The sequence below is a fragment of the Passer domesticus genome, chromosome 15, assembly GCF_036417665.1.
Source record: "Passer domesticus isolate bPasDom1 chromosome 15, bPasDom1.hap1, whole genome shotgun sequence".
NCBI classification, from domain to species: Eukaryota; Metazoa; Chordata; class Aves; order Passeriformes; family Passeridae; genus Passer; species Passer domesticus.
Window position 1 is genome coordinate 9,107,884 of NC_087488.1, and position 14,978 is coordinate 9,122,861.

Here is a 14,978-nt window from a genome sequence, read left to right on the forward strand (position 1 = left end):
GTCTCAAGCACAAATTCATCTTCTCTGCACAAGCATGGGCACACTGCTGCCTTTCCTTGGTGTACCCACTGTGATTTTTTCCCTCTTAGTTATGTCACTATAGCATCCACAAGTTTAAAATCTGATTTTATCAGTCTTATTAAGCATATAATGAGTCTCTCAAAGGTAGAGGTCTCCAGGATGATAAATGAGAGAATATTGTGGACTGGATGTAAGGAAAAAGTAATTTACTTCTGACATCTGTTGTGTGAACCTTCTTAGTGCCAAACATTGCTTGTGGCTTAGGCAGTATTTGAGTGCTTGCCAGCTCTACAGAGCATTTAAATCCCTGGCCATACTTTTGTGCAGGAGATCCATTGTTTGCTCTCTGCTCACGATTTGAACAAGACTGGTTCACAAGGTAGGGCTTTGTTAACTTTTTCTTTAATTTATACAAGACATTGTTGAGAAGCTCTTGAAGAATTTTCCTCCATGGCTCTTGCCAGTGTACTTTAATCCTCCTGTTCTTGTTGTGTTCAGTAGGAAACCACCTCCCAGCAAAAAGTCACAGAACTAAAACTGCAATGTCAGCTGTGATGAATGGCCTCCCGTAAGCTGGGCAAAAGCACCTGACGTAAACATGTGAAAGGTTCAAAGTGCAATTGCTTGTATTTAACATTTTGTGCTCAGAGTAACCTCCTGAAAGCCCAGCTCTGTTGATGACGCAGTTGATGAGGTGGTATCAAGGTGTGATAGTTACCAAAATCTTTATTGCTCTCGCCACAACAAGCAAGAAACTGAGTCTCCCCAGCTCAGGAAAAATGAGGTGACTAAAAGGGATTCTTGGTCCTCAGTAAGAATCCTCTCAGTACTTGCTTACCTGTCTGTTTCAGCTCCTTGCAACCTCAGTTAGTTTGAAGTAGGATGTATTTGAGGTTACATTAAGAGTATCAGTGTACAAATTTCATTATTGACAGTGAAAATTCTCAGGATCTGAAAAAGCAGTTTTGTTCTGAGGTCCCTTGACATTTCAGCTGCTTCAGAACAATAATACTTGTGCTTAAAGCAACAAGCAGTTACTAATACAGATATATACTAATCCAGTAAGAAATCCTTGTTGGTTTTTTGTTTCAGTTGTGTGAAATATATACTAGGTCTTACTTCAACCCTGCTTTGTTTTACAGGATTTTTTTTTTGCCAAATTGATTAATTTCTGCTGTGCTGTCTAATGAACAAGCTGTGGCTGCTTTGCATGGTACTAATGCAGCCTCTAAATAATTTGTCACTGATGCTTGTTTTCAGAAAGTCATTTACAGGGATTTCTACAGAGGACTTTATCATCTAGCAAATACTGTTGTGCTATAGTTTTTTGTTTCCCCCCACCCAGAATTATTGGAACTACAGTCTGCATGAACCTGGGGCTGCCAGAATTTGATATTGGACGAAATGTTTTAGATTTGATCTATGCACAGACTTTGACCTGGTGAGTGTTACATTTACAGCCAAAGCTTCATTTGCATGTAGAACTATCATGGAAAAATTCTTATTCTGATGTTTGTAGATGTTTCCCAGAAAGAACAGGATAAAAAACTGGGAGATGAGCTGTTCAGTGCCTTTGGTAAGGATTGTGGCTTGCCAAAGTAATTATGTGGGCAGTAACAATAACTTCAGTCAGCAGTTTGCCTGATGGCCACCTGGTCTGGGAGAAACCTGATAGGTTCCTGCAGGAATATCCTGGAGTTTTGTTTACTTCCTCACTGGGATGATGTCCTTGTTGAAATAGTCCCAATATAAAATGCTGGAAAAGATGCCTGATTTCCAAGAATGAGTATGTTACTCCAGTTACAAGAGGGTTCTGCAGATCTGTGCATAGATAAGTGTGTTTGAAATTGCATATTTTCCAAGCTGGACTTACTGCTAGAGGATCAAGGGTAACAAAATCACATTTCCAACTAATCCCACACTATCTGTATATGAAGTTATTGTGGTATTTTTCTGCTTTCAGTGCACTGAGAACTGAATGGTGAATAGTGAAGATGTAACTTTTTTCTCCTATAAATCCTTCCTTGTAGGATTGGTATCCTGTTCTCACCTCTGTTGCCTGGAATCCAGATGATAGCATTTTTTATAGTATTTTTTGTGAAAAAGGTAACAAACTTTCTATGTATTCATCATAAATAATAAAGAAGTAGAATTAAAGGCTGGAGAACTAACAGTGGACAAGTGCATGTGTCAATGTAGACACTCAGCCTGTGGCTGTGACTTTGGCCTCTCAGCTGCTCCCCAGCAGCTCCCCCCTGTGAAATCATCTAAGTGTAGGCAGGGTGATTCAGCTAAAGATCATGGTGGAAATGGCTTCTTTTCAGAATTGTCTCAGTAGCATGACCAGATTATAAGTTGTTTGTTAAATCATGACGCAGATTTTAGTGTTGAATGTAGAAGAACAAAGTAGGTAGAAAGATGGATTGAAATTTCCCTGAACCATGAGTTTGCATATGCTACAAAAGCAAACCCAGGAGACTTCTGAAGAACCCATCAGAACCTCATTTTGCCTCTTACTACTTTAAGATTATATTCTTAAATTTTTCTAAAACTACACTCTATCTATCAAATTCACTTAAAACTTGTTGGAAACTTTTGATAGATGCTGTTTCAGCAATTTCAGTGGGATTGACTTAAACCAAGTTGAAGTGGCAGGCAACAGCATTCCAAAGTACCTTCCTCTCTTTAAAGGTCAGTCTGATGAGGAATTGCCAGCCCCCTGGCAAAGTCTGGAGAACTGCTCAAATGATGACATCCTTCATTTTCCTGCTGTTTTGTCCTTCCTTCCTTGGAGTCCTGTCAGTCATTGGAGTCACTGTCTGGAGGTATGGAAGATCACTGGCATCCAGGCCTGCTAAATGATGCTGTGTGATCTGATACCAGGCAGAGGGGTCTGCATTTCTCTATAAAAGAAGTTATATTAACTGCTGGTGGAAGGTTTCAGGTGTTCATGAGACGTTCTGTACTCTGAAAACAAGACTTGCTCTGTGAGCTTGTGACAATGTGGCTCACTTGTCCCATGAGAAAGTGGAAGGAGAAACAAAGTTGCATTGAATTTTTGGATTCCTATTTAAATGCATCAAATTTTACTTTTCCTCCTCTTAAAAAAGCTCCTGTGACCAAGTCCTAGTTCCTAGCTTACTTATAGTACAGGTGATTCTGGGTCTGCAGCAGAGAAACACCTGGGAAAACTCAGCTGAGGTCAGCCCCTGGATTATTTCTGAGCTTCAGAGGTTCTTTCTGCAGGCAGGGCTGACCCTGTAGTAATGCATCTGGGTTGTTACCAGTGTTTTAGAGCTGCTTTGGTCTGTGTGTGTTGCTCTGGTCACAGGAAGTAGGGCAGCATGGATACACTTTTCTCTTGACAATAGTCAGCAACGTGATTTTGGTATTTAGTGAGACAGGTAACTACACATGAAACCAGGTGGGATGAAAGCTATCAGAACTATCATTTCCAGACAGCAAGTGGGAATTTCAGGCTGTCTGCAGTGGTTCAGTTTCAAAGCAAACACTTTCCTATTTCAGTCTACCTGAAAATGTTAATTCTTATAATGGGCTGTCTTCTTTTACCACCTTCTGTTGTTACTGAAGATCTGCAGTGACTCATGTCCCTGAAGGCAAGGTGAAATTATTTCACCTTGTGGTGAAATGTTAAAAAAATCCAGTTTTTCAGTTTCCTGTAGTGTGTGCTACAGTGATTGAGATGTCATATTTATGTGAAAGTTGTGCTCACAGGGCTTGGTACTGATCCATTGCAGCAAGGACTCGTGTCTCACTGCATTGTCTGGGGTGGGCATTTAATGGCTGGAGAGAGACACAAGATAAAAATGAAACACAGATCATGGAAGTACCCTGGGTGTCCAAAGACAGTAGAGAGCTATAGAAAACTGAGGAGCATCTTGATGTACAAAATCACAATATTAACTAATTCACTGGTTAACATACAAATCTTTAAGCAGCTGTTTTTTCACACTCTCAGGTTAAAACCTTCAGAGAAATGTGGTCCTTTCAGAGGTTTGCCTTCCATGTATGCTGCAGTTGCTGAGTGGATACAAGTACTGGAAAGTTACACTGCCTCCAAATGGGTAGTGTGGATCTACCACAATTTAATTTCAAGTGAACTTTTCTTCTTCATCATCTCTACTTTTGTACTGTAAGTATCTGCTAATGAAAAGAACGAGAAAAGGGCCTTAAGTGGAAAAAACTGGCAATGACAGTCATTCTATGTTATTTGGTTATCTGAAATGCATCTTGTAGTGTTGACTCACTTAAATGTGCCTTTCATCTTGAATACAAGTCCATAAGCTTTTGGGTTTTTTCCAAAGAATGTTTTAAGCAATTTCATGCATTTGCCATGTTTTAGGCAAATCCATGTGTTTGCCATTCCTTGTGTAATTGTATACATCTATTTTCTCTCTGTGTGTACACAGAGATGTGTGTATATGTCTTTTAATAACATACATTAAGATACATTTCTATCTAGACATTGACTAGAATAAAATGCTCATATGATTGACCTTCTTTTGGGTTTTATTTTGTTTAGAATTGTTATTTATCTTTACTGGCAAATAATACAAGGAAGAAAGACCATGACCGAACTCTTACGTAAGCAAATTAATAATGTAAGTTTGGCTTTCATTTGTTTCTTTTGTATAATTTGGCTTCTATGTTGATTGTCTCATCCAGCTTTGTGGGGCTGTAACCTGTTTTTCCTATGACTGTGTATAGTAGGAGGGTGGGAGCCCTTCCCAATGGGAGTTGCAGGGAAATTTAACTCACAAATAGAGTGCAGCAAAAGAATTTTATCTTCAAGATGTGCTGCTGCAGCTCCCTCTGTAGACAGATTCTTTTAGAATAGAAGGAATTCTTTTGGTCACTGGTTACTTACAGGCCTTGAGCCTCTCAAGGATAATTAGTGCATTCCAGCTAATGATCAAATATGTCTTGGCTGCAGGCAGGAAAAGATAAGATGTTTCTACTGAAAAAGCTACGAGCACTGCAAAGGGCAAAGAGAAGATCATCTGCCCTGGGAGGAAGAGGCCAGCAGGTCAGTCTGACTGCTCAGCTTCTGCTCTTTAATTACTTGGGGCAGCTGCATGGGGCTCCTCAGCTGTGCAAACAGGCTGCTGGTTTGGGAAAAGGCTGCACTTAAAACTTCATCTAAATGCTTGCTACTTAACTCCAGACAGCAAAAGGATGCTGTGAAAGTTCCCTAATTATTTATTCCAGGCTGGAATTCAGTCTGGATATAGAAAAGTCCTTACCCTCACCAGACACAATTTATGGTTATGAAACTTCAAGAAAACATTCCTAGTGTTCATGTGCAGTGATGGTCACCGAAGGCTTTGGTCACACTTGAACCTTCCCTAGGCTAAGGAGGAGGCAGCCTTCCTCCCCTGGCCATGGATTTCCTTAGGGGGTTGTGATTTGTGGTTATTTTCAGCTGAGGTAAAACTGAGTGCTTTGACCTAACCCCATTTGAAATCCCATACAACACTGATGGCTAGACTTGAATTTATTTTTCAAGGCAGTCCTGCCTGCTGAGCCATCAAACTAGTGCTAAAATGTGGACATACAGGTGCTGTCTGCTGTTTTTGTTTGGGTTGAGTAAAATCTCCTTGACTTACACACTGATAGAGAAAATGTCTTTGATAGGTTCCTCTCCTTCCTCTCAAAAAACCAAATCCCCCTTCATGACTGGCTATCATTAAAATGATTAAAGAAATAAAACCCCAAATATGGATAATAATTGATATTGAACTGTTGTTAACTATAAATATGTGTGTGATAATACAAGTAAATATTGACTGTAAAGAGGTAAGCTGAATATGAGTGGGCATTTTCTATGTGCTGGGGATTTTCAAACAACATCTGCCCATGCTGAGTGTCACGAGTGGGATTCCTGAGAGGGAGATTTGGTCACCTACCAAGTGTGGATGTTCTTGTAGCTGTTAGTTCAGATTTCAGAAGGAGAAGCCAGAATGATCTCACTGTGGATTTAGCAGAAAGGCCATCTCCCTGAGACAGGGGAGATGAGCAGTGCTGACCACACAGTCACAGCTGGAAGCCAGATCACAGACTGCTGATGCCAAATACTGTTTTTCAGAGAAGCTCCTCTTCATATCACCCATCCATGCAACCTGCCCAGGAGGTGCCAGACTACCCAGAAAGGGCATTTGACAGAAACCAAAACACATCCTACAATGAGGTGAGATGGTCAAAAGAGGGAAGTGCACATTTCCCTATACAGAATCTGGGGTGTGGCATAGGTGATGGGTGTATGTGTAGCAAAGTCCTGTATGCATGGAAATAACTTTAAAGATTAACTTGAACAGATATAAAAATGTGATCAGAATAGCTGTTGGACACTCATAATCATAAACCTGCTCAAGACTTGAAGAGTATGGTTACAGATAACTGGTATCTTTTCAAATGCAAGATAACACACACAGGAGAGAAACATGGCCTAAATCTGCTTGTGAATTTTATTTTCAGCATCCCTTTTCTGTTGAGATCTCAAGCAGCAGTGACTTTCCACCAGGTAAGCAACTAAGATGAAACACAGAAAGCTCTTAAAAATTCAGCTCAGTAAAAATGTTTGATGGACAGACACAGTGTGTAACAGCTGCATGTCAGGGACACAGCATTTGAGCATCTTGTGTAGAGAGAAAACAAAATGACTGGGCTTGTGGGGTGAATTTTTTGTACAGGTTGTGCTTTTTGGTAGCTTGTTCTGGTGTTGGTAGTGACTTCTAAAGACCAACCACCAGCTTCTGTGTACTAGACAGTGAAATTCCTGGGTAAATGAGCCATTTTGTCTTATGGGAGCACCCAATAGGTAGGCAAGAACTTTAAATCCCTTTAGAAACATCTTGGTGTGAAACTCAGAAGAGGTTACTGATGCTCAGAAGAAGTTACTAATGCTGTAGAGATTACTAATGCTGTAGAGGTTACTAGTGCTCAGTTACTAATGCTCAGAAGAGGTTACTAATGCTGTAGAGGTTACTGATGCTGTAGAGGTTACTGATGCTGTAGAGGTTACTGATGCTGTAGAGGTTACTAGTGCTCAGTTACTAATGCTCAGAAGAGGTTACTAATGCTGTAGAGGTCACTGATGCTGTAGAGGTCACTGATGCTGTAGAGGTTACTGATGCTGTAGAGGTTACTGATGATGTAGAGGTTACTGATGCTGTAGAGGTCACTGATGCTGTAGAGGTTACTGATGCTGTAGAGGTCACTGATGCTGTAGAGGTTACTGATGCTGTAGAGGTTACTGATGCTGAGTCCCTAGAACATCATCCTGCTCGGAGTAAAGCAAGGCTACGGGATCTTGCGTGGTATCTGAGCTTCCACGTAACTTCATTGCAAAACCTGGCAGAGGAGCTCCCTACGGAGCAGGGGGTGCTCTGGCTGTCCCCAGCAGCTCGGCTAACGCTGTTTGCCGTGTGCCCAGCAGCCCGGGAGCCCAGCCCCAGCCCCGGCGCCTCCCGGGCCGTGGCGCTCGCCCTGCGCGCCCGGGAAGCGGCGCTGGGGGAGGACAGCGATGGCAGCGGGGGATTCCAGCCCTGAGCGGCACGGACAGCCCGAGGGAAGGCACTGGCCCCAGCAAGCAATCCTCTCTTGCACAGATAACTGGAAGAATCTCTCAAACATCTTTTTCTCCGTCTAAATGGAAGGAAAACATAGAAGAACAGGTTGCAAAATGTGTCGGGACTTCGGTTTTTTACTGTGACAGGGAATATTCACCTGTGGGGGTTGTTTTGCAGCAGTGGTATTTGGTGACAGCCTTCCCCCAGGACTGGCAGCACCTCGATGCAATAAGGCTCCCTCCACAGCTGACCACGTGTTGTTGACTAAATAGAAGGAAAGTGGTGCCTAATGTAAATAAAAGTTGTGTTTTAGAAATATTTTTCTAATATATTGTTTTACCTGTTTTATCAGCTTTTATCTGAAATATTGGTCAAATAAACAGAAGTATGTTGAAGTGCAGTTGTTTTTAATGAATGAGACATTGTAATGGCTGTGAAATAACTTGTGTGAACTGGGTTCATTTTTCTGAGCCATATTCACAGATTATTACAGTCCCTTAAAAGCTGCTTTGATGAAGCCATCAGAACTAAGAGTGACTATCAATTTCTCATCTGTGTAAAACTATTGCTTGTAAACTGAAAGTTTACACATATTTTCCTATAAAGTTTTGATTGGAAGTAAACCAACTAAGATTTATTTTTTTATCATACATGACTGTGATATTTGATGTAGCTTCTTTTCATTCAAGACTACAACTTTGCCACCACGATAATTTTTGTTTTCTTTAGCTCATTTTCTACTAGTGCCTGTTTTTTTCCTCCCTTGTTGCTCTGGAAAGAGGCACATCTTTTCATCTTGCTCATAATTTAGGCTAAAGACAGCCCAAACCCAGCCACCAGAGACACAGAGAAAAGGACAAATTTTACACACAGTGCAAGAGCAGAGATTCAATTTTATTGTTTCCCTGCACATACAGCTGTGGGCACTGGGCATGGACCTGGTGTTTGCACTGAGGATGGTGGCTCAGCAGTGCCAGAAACTCAAGCAGCAACAACAGCTGGACCTTTGGAGAGAGGGCCATTAGCCATGGAGAGTCATTTGCCCTTCAGTGGGAGCCCCTGGGGGCTCAGCAGAGGCCACAGGACCCAGGAAGGGGCAGGACAGGGTCTGGACATAAACCTACACATCCTACAGGACGTGCAGCAGGAGGCTGAGATTGCTGCTTCTGCAGGGCAGGGAAAAGCACCTCCTTTGTGCTTCTTTGTGCCTGGACTGAGCTCAGGACACAAACAGAAAATCCATCCTCCCAGCAGGTTGTACATGAATCTTTCATATTCCAGAAGTTTGGATTTACCCTAACTGGGACAATCTGCACTAATTTTGACATTTTATATAAATGCCCTTCTGCACACCTGACAAAGACCCCTCTCCATGAATTCTCAAAGACTTTTTATTGCAACTACAGATCCTTTGGAGTTCAAGTTACATCTGCATTACAGATTCCATATCCCTCTCAGTGCCCTTCAATCATGCAACCAAAGGCAAACTAAAAAGACATTTCAGCTCCATTTGTTCTACTGCTTACCACCACTCCACATATAGCTTTATCTTTAAAATAAATACATTCATGTGCTGTGTTTTTTCTTCATTAGAAGAAACAATTTCCTATCTTCCCCTGGTTGTCTTAGAAGGTCTGGAAGATAAGAAGCTATTCAAGTTTTATTTGTTAATTCTCATAAGCTCACATCACATCACACATGGAAAGTTGGCTTTTTCTTCCTCATCAGGATTCAGCACAGCCATCTTTCCACACAGGGCAGGGAAATATGCTCATCTTCTATTTTTTCACCATTGTACCATTATTTCCACTTTCTGTTTTAAGAACAATAGTGTAAATGATCTTAAGGTGCTATAAATCAACCTCAAATTAGTATACACTTGTAGAACATGCTGTTAAAATTACTAACATCAAGTTATGATTTGAAATTTTGACACCAAAATTGCCGACACCAAAATTTAGAACCAAAATTTAAACAAAGCCAAGGAATAGAATTATTCCTTGAGAATTATAAAGCCACCTGCACAGACAAGGGATGGCCTAACAGGGTTGCCAAATATGATTCTTTCTTTTACATTACAGTGATTTCCTCAGACTCTGGCTGCACCAGAAGGTTCCTGCATTTGAGGTGTGACCACAGGCAGAAGCCAAGTGCTGCTCTGCCTTTCCCAGAGCTGTGCTCAGCAGTGCTGGATGCCCTGGTGGCTGCAGAGCTGCCCAGGAGGGCAGAGGGCAGGGGCTGCCTCAGTAGTGAGGGTCACAGTCCTCCACCAAGCTGTCGGTGATGTAGGGGCAGTCAAGGACACTTTCGTAGTAGCTTTTCTCTGCAAACGTGTTCACTGTCCAGGCAACCACTCGAATTCCTCTGGAAGACCAGTGGCTCACATAGTCCCTGCAAGGAACAGAGACACCCTGAGAGGAGCCTGACACCACACAGAGTTAAGGCAGACAGTGCTGAGGCTACAGCTGAGTTTTGGTCTTGCATCAGCATCACCCCAAGGAACAGCAGTGTGTCACGTTCTGCAACATCATCTTTTTGTGTTTTCTTATTGTAAACAGGCAAAGCAACAAATGCTTTTTCTCTTTGAGATTAAATGTAGGCTGTAACAGAAGGTAAAAATTCAGGTAAAAAAGATAGAGGCTTAAAATCATAAAACAGCACGGAGTAAAGAAATTATCAAGACACCTCACCCAGCACTAAATGGAACATTTTGATAAGCACATACTGTGTTAACTCCACCCCATACACTAACAGAAGAGAATAGCTCCTGATATATGAGCAAACTCCAACACTTACTGAGAAACAAAATTTTTCTGTATGAGGAAAGCTGAAACCCCACACAGTCGCCACAAGAAGCTGTGCAGGCTCCAGTCCAGAATGACATCCATCACCATGTACAAGAAATGCTTCCAGGAGGAGCTGAATCGGGGTGTCCCATCTCCCAGGTGACTCAGCTGCCAGGGCCTGTGGGTCAGTGCTGTCACAACATTCCTGTCAGCCTGCCTCATCTGGGGGACCAAGGAGAAAAGACTGTAATTCATCCAAAAGCCCAGCAGCATTAAATACAATTTTTGATAGGTAAGATACAAAGTCCTAGCTTGCATTTACAATTCTACCAGAATCCTATCCTTCCCCTCCACATTCTTTTGTAACTCTTTTAGAAAGATGTTTATGGTATGTTATAATAGGGGTTTTTTTTCTTCAAATTATACTGAATAAGCACCAGCTCTTATGTTAAAGAAATTACACAGCAGTCATGCAATGCATATAATGTGAAAAAAGTAAGTAGACTTGGCAATGAGGACAGAGTTTTAGGAGTATCTAGAATATTTATTTAGCAGGTACCTTGCACACAGATACCTGGCCAGACACCAACTAGAAGAGCCATGCAGATTTGTCTGCACTGCTTTCAGAAGGGAGGGAATTGCTGTAGATTCCTTTTGCATTTAATAAGTAGAGTCATCTAATAAGATTAATGCATTATGCTTCATTTGTTTTTAAAAGCCTTCGGTATTTGAACAGCCCAAAAGCAACCTGGAACTGGGAGTTTAATACCATACTGATATACCCAGACAGGACTGAAAAAAAAGAAAAAATAAACTTTTAGGAAACATCACCTTATAAACAACATCTGGCATGAAAGAACAGACAATGCTGCTGTTATACAACTGTGGAAATTCCTGGTAGAGTTGTTTCAGGGCATCAACTGCCTGCAATTAGAGACACACAGAGATGTTATACATACACTCATATTTAATTTACACTGCCAAGTCATTTTAGAACAATCTTGAAAACACTTCCCTGCTGTGTTGCAAGATTGAAATAGAAAGGGAGAAGAAGAAAAACAGCACCTTGTTTACAGCATTAACACAGAAATGATATTTTGGTTTTTAGCAAAAGAATTTCTGTTCACTATTTACAACGATGAGTAGGATTCTCAGTGTTTGAAATGTACTTAAATATGTCGTAGATATAATTTTTAGTACTACCCAAGCTTTAGTTAAGAGGAAAATTATTTATTCCGATATTTTGCTAGGCTAAAGAAAAAAATTACTCTATATAAAATATTAGTGATAGATCATTTGCATCTGCCCTCAGTAATGCAAATTATAGATCCCTCAGTGGAGGCTGAAGATGAGGTAGTGACTCCCCTCAGCACAGCAGGGAATTCCCTTTGCTGTTTCACAGCAGTGCTGGGAGCTGAGTGCAATACCTGCACAGGCCTTGTGCCAGTTTGAGCTGCAGCTTCCCAGGACAGCTCTGGGTGTCACCAGCAGCAGGCCTGGGCTCACTCATGGTAAAGAATGGACTGTACACAGGGACCAGTGCGAGACGATCACCAGAGCAGCTCAGAGAGCCACAGAAGGGGTGAGGGGAGGTGCCATGCTGCACTGAGCAGTACCTGATTTGCATGGCCTTTGACATCAAAGTAGATTGTAAGATTGTGATGCATGGACTCCACAACAGCTTCTCTCAGAGTTGGCACCTTTTCACCTTGGAATTGGCTCCTGTGGAAACAGAGAACTCCTTGGGATGCAGTCAACACACACGTGCACACACATGGGCCTGCCTGTCACCAACCACACAGGGCTGACTCCAAGTCTGCTGCTGCACTGGAGCAGCAGGTGGGATCCAGGGCTCACTGGCCCCATGTCCTGCCCCAAAACATCAACACCAGTTCCTCTCCTCCTTCCCACAAACAAGCTTTCAGTCCCAACTGCTGCTTTCCTCCTGCTCCTCCTGCACTCCCCAGCCCCGAGCCAGAAATGCAGATCCTGGCAGAACAGGCAGAGCAAGCTGAGGATTCAGCAGAAGCAGCTTGACCCATCCATAAATCATTCCTGGTGGGGTGACAGTTCATTCATTCCTGACACTGAAGAGCAGCTGCTCAGCAGTCACTGCCTGTGGGAATTCCCCCTGCGTGGCCCAGGTGATCACCTCTCCAGTGAGACAGGGAAGATGCTCCTTGTGCCACACTCACAGGAGGCACGTCTGCACCTCTGGGGTTCCCTAACTCAGTGTCTCAGGACAAGTTCTTCCTCTGAAATTGACTCACTCATGATACTTCAAGTTGCACTGTTATCAAATTCTTAGTAATATATACAAATATTTCCCCCTGCATACCCCTAGGAATCACCTAATCAGCCACGAGGGTCACAGTGAGGCCACCCAAAATCTGTCTAGCTCCTCTTCAACAGTATAAACCTGATGTGTAGAATCCTCAAAACACAATCAGTCAATTAATACATGTGAGTAAAATTAATCTTAGAAGTAATTCCTCTGGCCAATTCTGACATATCATGAAGATCCCAGCACCTTTAGTGTCCTGCAGTCAATTTAGGACTTAGGTAGATATTGACCAGTTCATTAGTTTATGTAGATATTGACCTGTCTCACATTAGATGCCTGTGGATTTTGTCCCTGAAAACCAGTTTATCTTGACTGTATTTCACTGTTCCTAATCTACTGATGGGTAAGGAGTCTCTATGCCTCTAAAAATCAAATTAAAAATAAAATATAGGACTAAGTTTTAAATTTAAAAAAATGTTCATGAGTGATAGATCAAATCAATAATTTTGTTCATCAAGAATTATTTTTGCACTGTTGAAAGTTAAATTTCAGAGCAGTTCATTTACCGTAGCCTGTGTTTTGCAGATGGATTAAGCTTCCTGATTTCCTCAAACGTCAGGTCCCTCAGACTCCCAGCCCCATCAGTTGTCCTTTCAACTGTGTCATCGTGCATGAGAATGGGGACACCATCTGCACTAAATTCAAGGTCCAGCTCCACACCCGTTGCTCCATTCTCAGCTGCCTTAAAAAAAATTTAGAAAATCACATACACAACAGAAGAGACAGGTTTATAGATTTGACACAGGTACAGCTATAATTAGCTTGTATTTTGGTAAAAAATTAATAAAATATTAATGTATTTTTCAGTAGTCTCCATCTGCAAAATAAAGCAAGTTTTACCCAAGTCATTGCTGAGCATTCAAAACTTAACTGAACCGTCTAATCTATTTTACAGCTGAAACCACAATGATTCTTCCTCAGTCTTGGGATTTGAACTGTTTCAGGATAAAAATGCAGAAAAGAATCCTGCTCTCTCCTTCTGATGTAATAACCCTGGAGTCCTTATTCTGAAAGACAAGAGAAGCAAATGTCTACACTTTAACACTTAGTCAACACTGTTTACCACGTGTACAGCAAGCAGTAGATGGATGGCAAACCCCTGCTCCTCTCTGAGGAATGGCCTTAGCAGAGAGCAAGAAGCAGCCAGGCTGCCTTAGGACATTTCATACACCCTGTTCCTGCCCGGGATCGTTCCCAAGAACTCTTCAGAAAAACACTCGAGTGAAGTGCTAACAACACCTGAATTGCTCTGAAGGACAAGTGCCCTCCTGGGAAAGGGGACAATGCACCAGAAGGACAAAAACCGGGTACAGAGGTTACCTCCAGGTGGCCGCCATGCAAGGATTGTGCAGCTTCAGAGTTTATCAGGACTGGGAATCCTGTCTCACACAAAGGTAGGGGATCCTCAGAGCAGCAACACCTCAACCTCACAGGAACACCACACTCCAGGGACCGATAATCACTAATTCAAGTGATTCCCAGAAAGAGACTGTGAACCCTGGCTGTGCTGGATGCCGTGCAGCTGAGGGGGCAGCGAGGCACGGCAGGCCTGCCCACAGCGAACTGCTGCTACCAGATCTTCCCCTAAATGTGGATTTTCATCACAGATCTTCAAGGTTTTAAAAAACAAACAGCCTGTTACTGACTTGCTGTCCGCTCTCTGTGTGCTGCTGCTACATCAACGAAACACAGTATTTCATTATGGCTGCACCGCTGAAACACCCAAGGCTACAGCAGCTCCCACAGGACTCGGACCTGCAGTTCCCCTTGGGATGAAGGGTCACGGGCCCACACAGCTTCCGGCAGGGAAGAACGGCCCGAGTGACTCCCTTGCTGCTGGGAGTGCGGATTATGAGCCAGAACCCGCCCGCCCGGGCCCGCGCTGACCTGTCGGATGGCGGCCAGCGTGTTCTCGGGCGCGTCGTGCGCGCCGCCGCGGTGCGCGATGCGGGCGGCGGCGCCGCGGGGCCGCAGGACGCGCTGCGCGCTCTGGGGCGCCGCGGGCTCCAGCGACAGGAGGTGCAGCGCCAGGTAGAGCCCGGCCGGCAGCAGGCAGGCCAGCGCCGGGCTGCGGCTCAGCGCCAGCGCCAGCGCCATCAGAGCCGTCAGCGAGCTCAGCAGGCCCTCGCCGTGGCACAGCATGGCGGGCCGCGGGCACCGCCGGCCCGGCCGAGCAACGGCCGCCGCCGCTCCCAGCGCCCAGGGCGGCGGCGGCGCCAGCAGCCAGCCAATCAGCGC

The 14,978-nt window shown here is 43.3% G+C and overlaps 2 protein-coding genes across 13 annotated transcripts in view; one reads left to right on the forward strand and one right to left on the reverse strand.

The window, feature by feature from the left end:
* Positions 1 to 8,005, forward strand: part of TMC5 (transmembrane channel like 5) — a 38,814-nt gene extending 30,809 nt beyond the window's left edge. For 9 of the 11 annotated variants that reach the window (XM_064390877.1, XM_064390881.1, XM_064390884.1 and 6 more), the window contains 9 exons: positions 1,367 to 1,462; positions 2,052 to 2,127; positions 2,713 to 2,846; positions 4,001 to 4,174; positions 4,565 to 4,643; positions 4,976 to 5,068; positions 6,128 to 6,229; positions 6,517 to 6,562; positions 7,475 to 8,005. In XM_064390877.1, the coding sequence (XP_064246947.1) occupies positions 1,367 to 1,462; positions 2,052 to 2,127; positions 2,713 to 2,846; positions 4,001 to 4,174; positions 4,565 to 4,643; positions 4,976 to 5,068; positions 6,128 to 6,229; positions 6,517 to 6,562; positions 7,475 to 7,590 (916 nt within the window). In that variant the 3' untranslated portion in view covers positions 7,591 to 8,005. Of the gene's footprint in view, positions 1 to 1,366; positions 1,463 to 2,051; positions 2,128 to 2,712; positions 2,847 to 4,000; positions 4,175 to 4,564; positions 4,644 to 4,975; positions 5,069 to 6,127; positions 6,230 to 6,516; positions 7,023 to 7,058; positions 7,446 to 7,474 lie in introns of those variants that run through there. The other 2 variants (XR_010348264.1, XM_064390887.1) reach the window with 2 other exon arrangements.
* Positions 8,006 to 8,983: 978 nt separating this feature from the next.
* GDE1 (glycerophosphodiester phosphodiesterase 1) lies at positions 8,984 to 14,958 on the reverse strand. Of its 2 annotated transcripts, none has more exons than XM_064390897.1 (6): positions 14,628 to 14,958; positions 13,247 to 13,422; positions 12,013 to 12,118; positions 11,228 to 11,320; positions 10,407 to 10,618; positions 8,984 to 10,001 (listed from the first exon to the last, which is right to left on the reverse strand). In XM_064390897.1, the coding sequence occupies exons 1-6, from the start codon at positions 14,880 to 14,882 to the stop codon at positions 9,854 to 9,856; spliced, it is 990 nt and encodes a 329-aa protein (XP_064246967.1). In that variant the 5' UTR covers positions 14,883 to 14,958; the 3' UTR covers positions 8,984 to 9,853. The 2 variants fall into 2 exon arrangements, with proteins under 2 accessions (XP_064246967.1, XP_064246968.1); XM_064390898.1 differs by having other exon boundaries at positions 13,247 to 13,418; positions 14,628 to 14,750.
* Positions 14,959 to 14,978: the final 20 nt, after the last annotated feature.

Excerpts from the sequence above, each read along its gene's own strand:
- GDE1 (XM_064390897.1), bottom strand. The coding sequence starts at position 14,882 with ATGCTGTGCCACGGCGAGGGCCTGCTGAGCTCGCTGACGGCTCTGATG. Across the intron at positions 13,423-14,627 it reads CGCTGGCCGCCATCCGACAG|GCAGCTGAGAATGGAGCAAC; the intron begins GTCAGCGCGGGC and ends ATTTTTTTTAAG. Across the intron at positions 12,119-13,246 it reads TCTGCAAAACACAGGCTACG|GAGCCAATTCCAAGGTGAAA; the intron begins GTAAATGAACTG and ends CTGTTTCCACAG.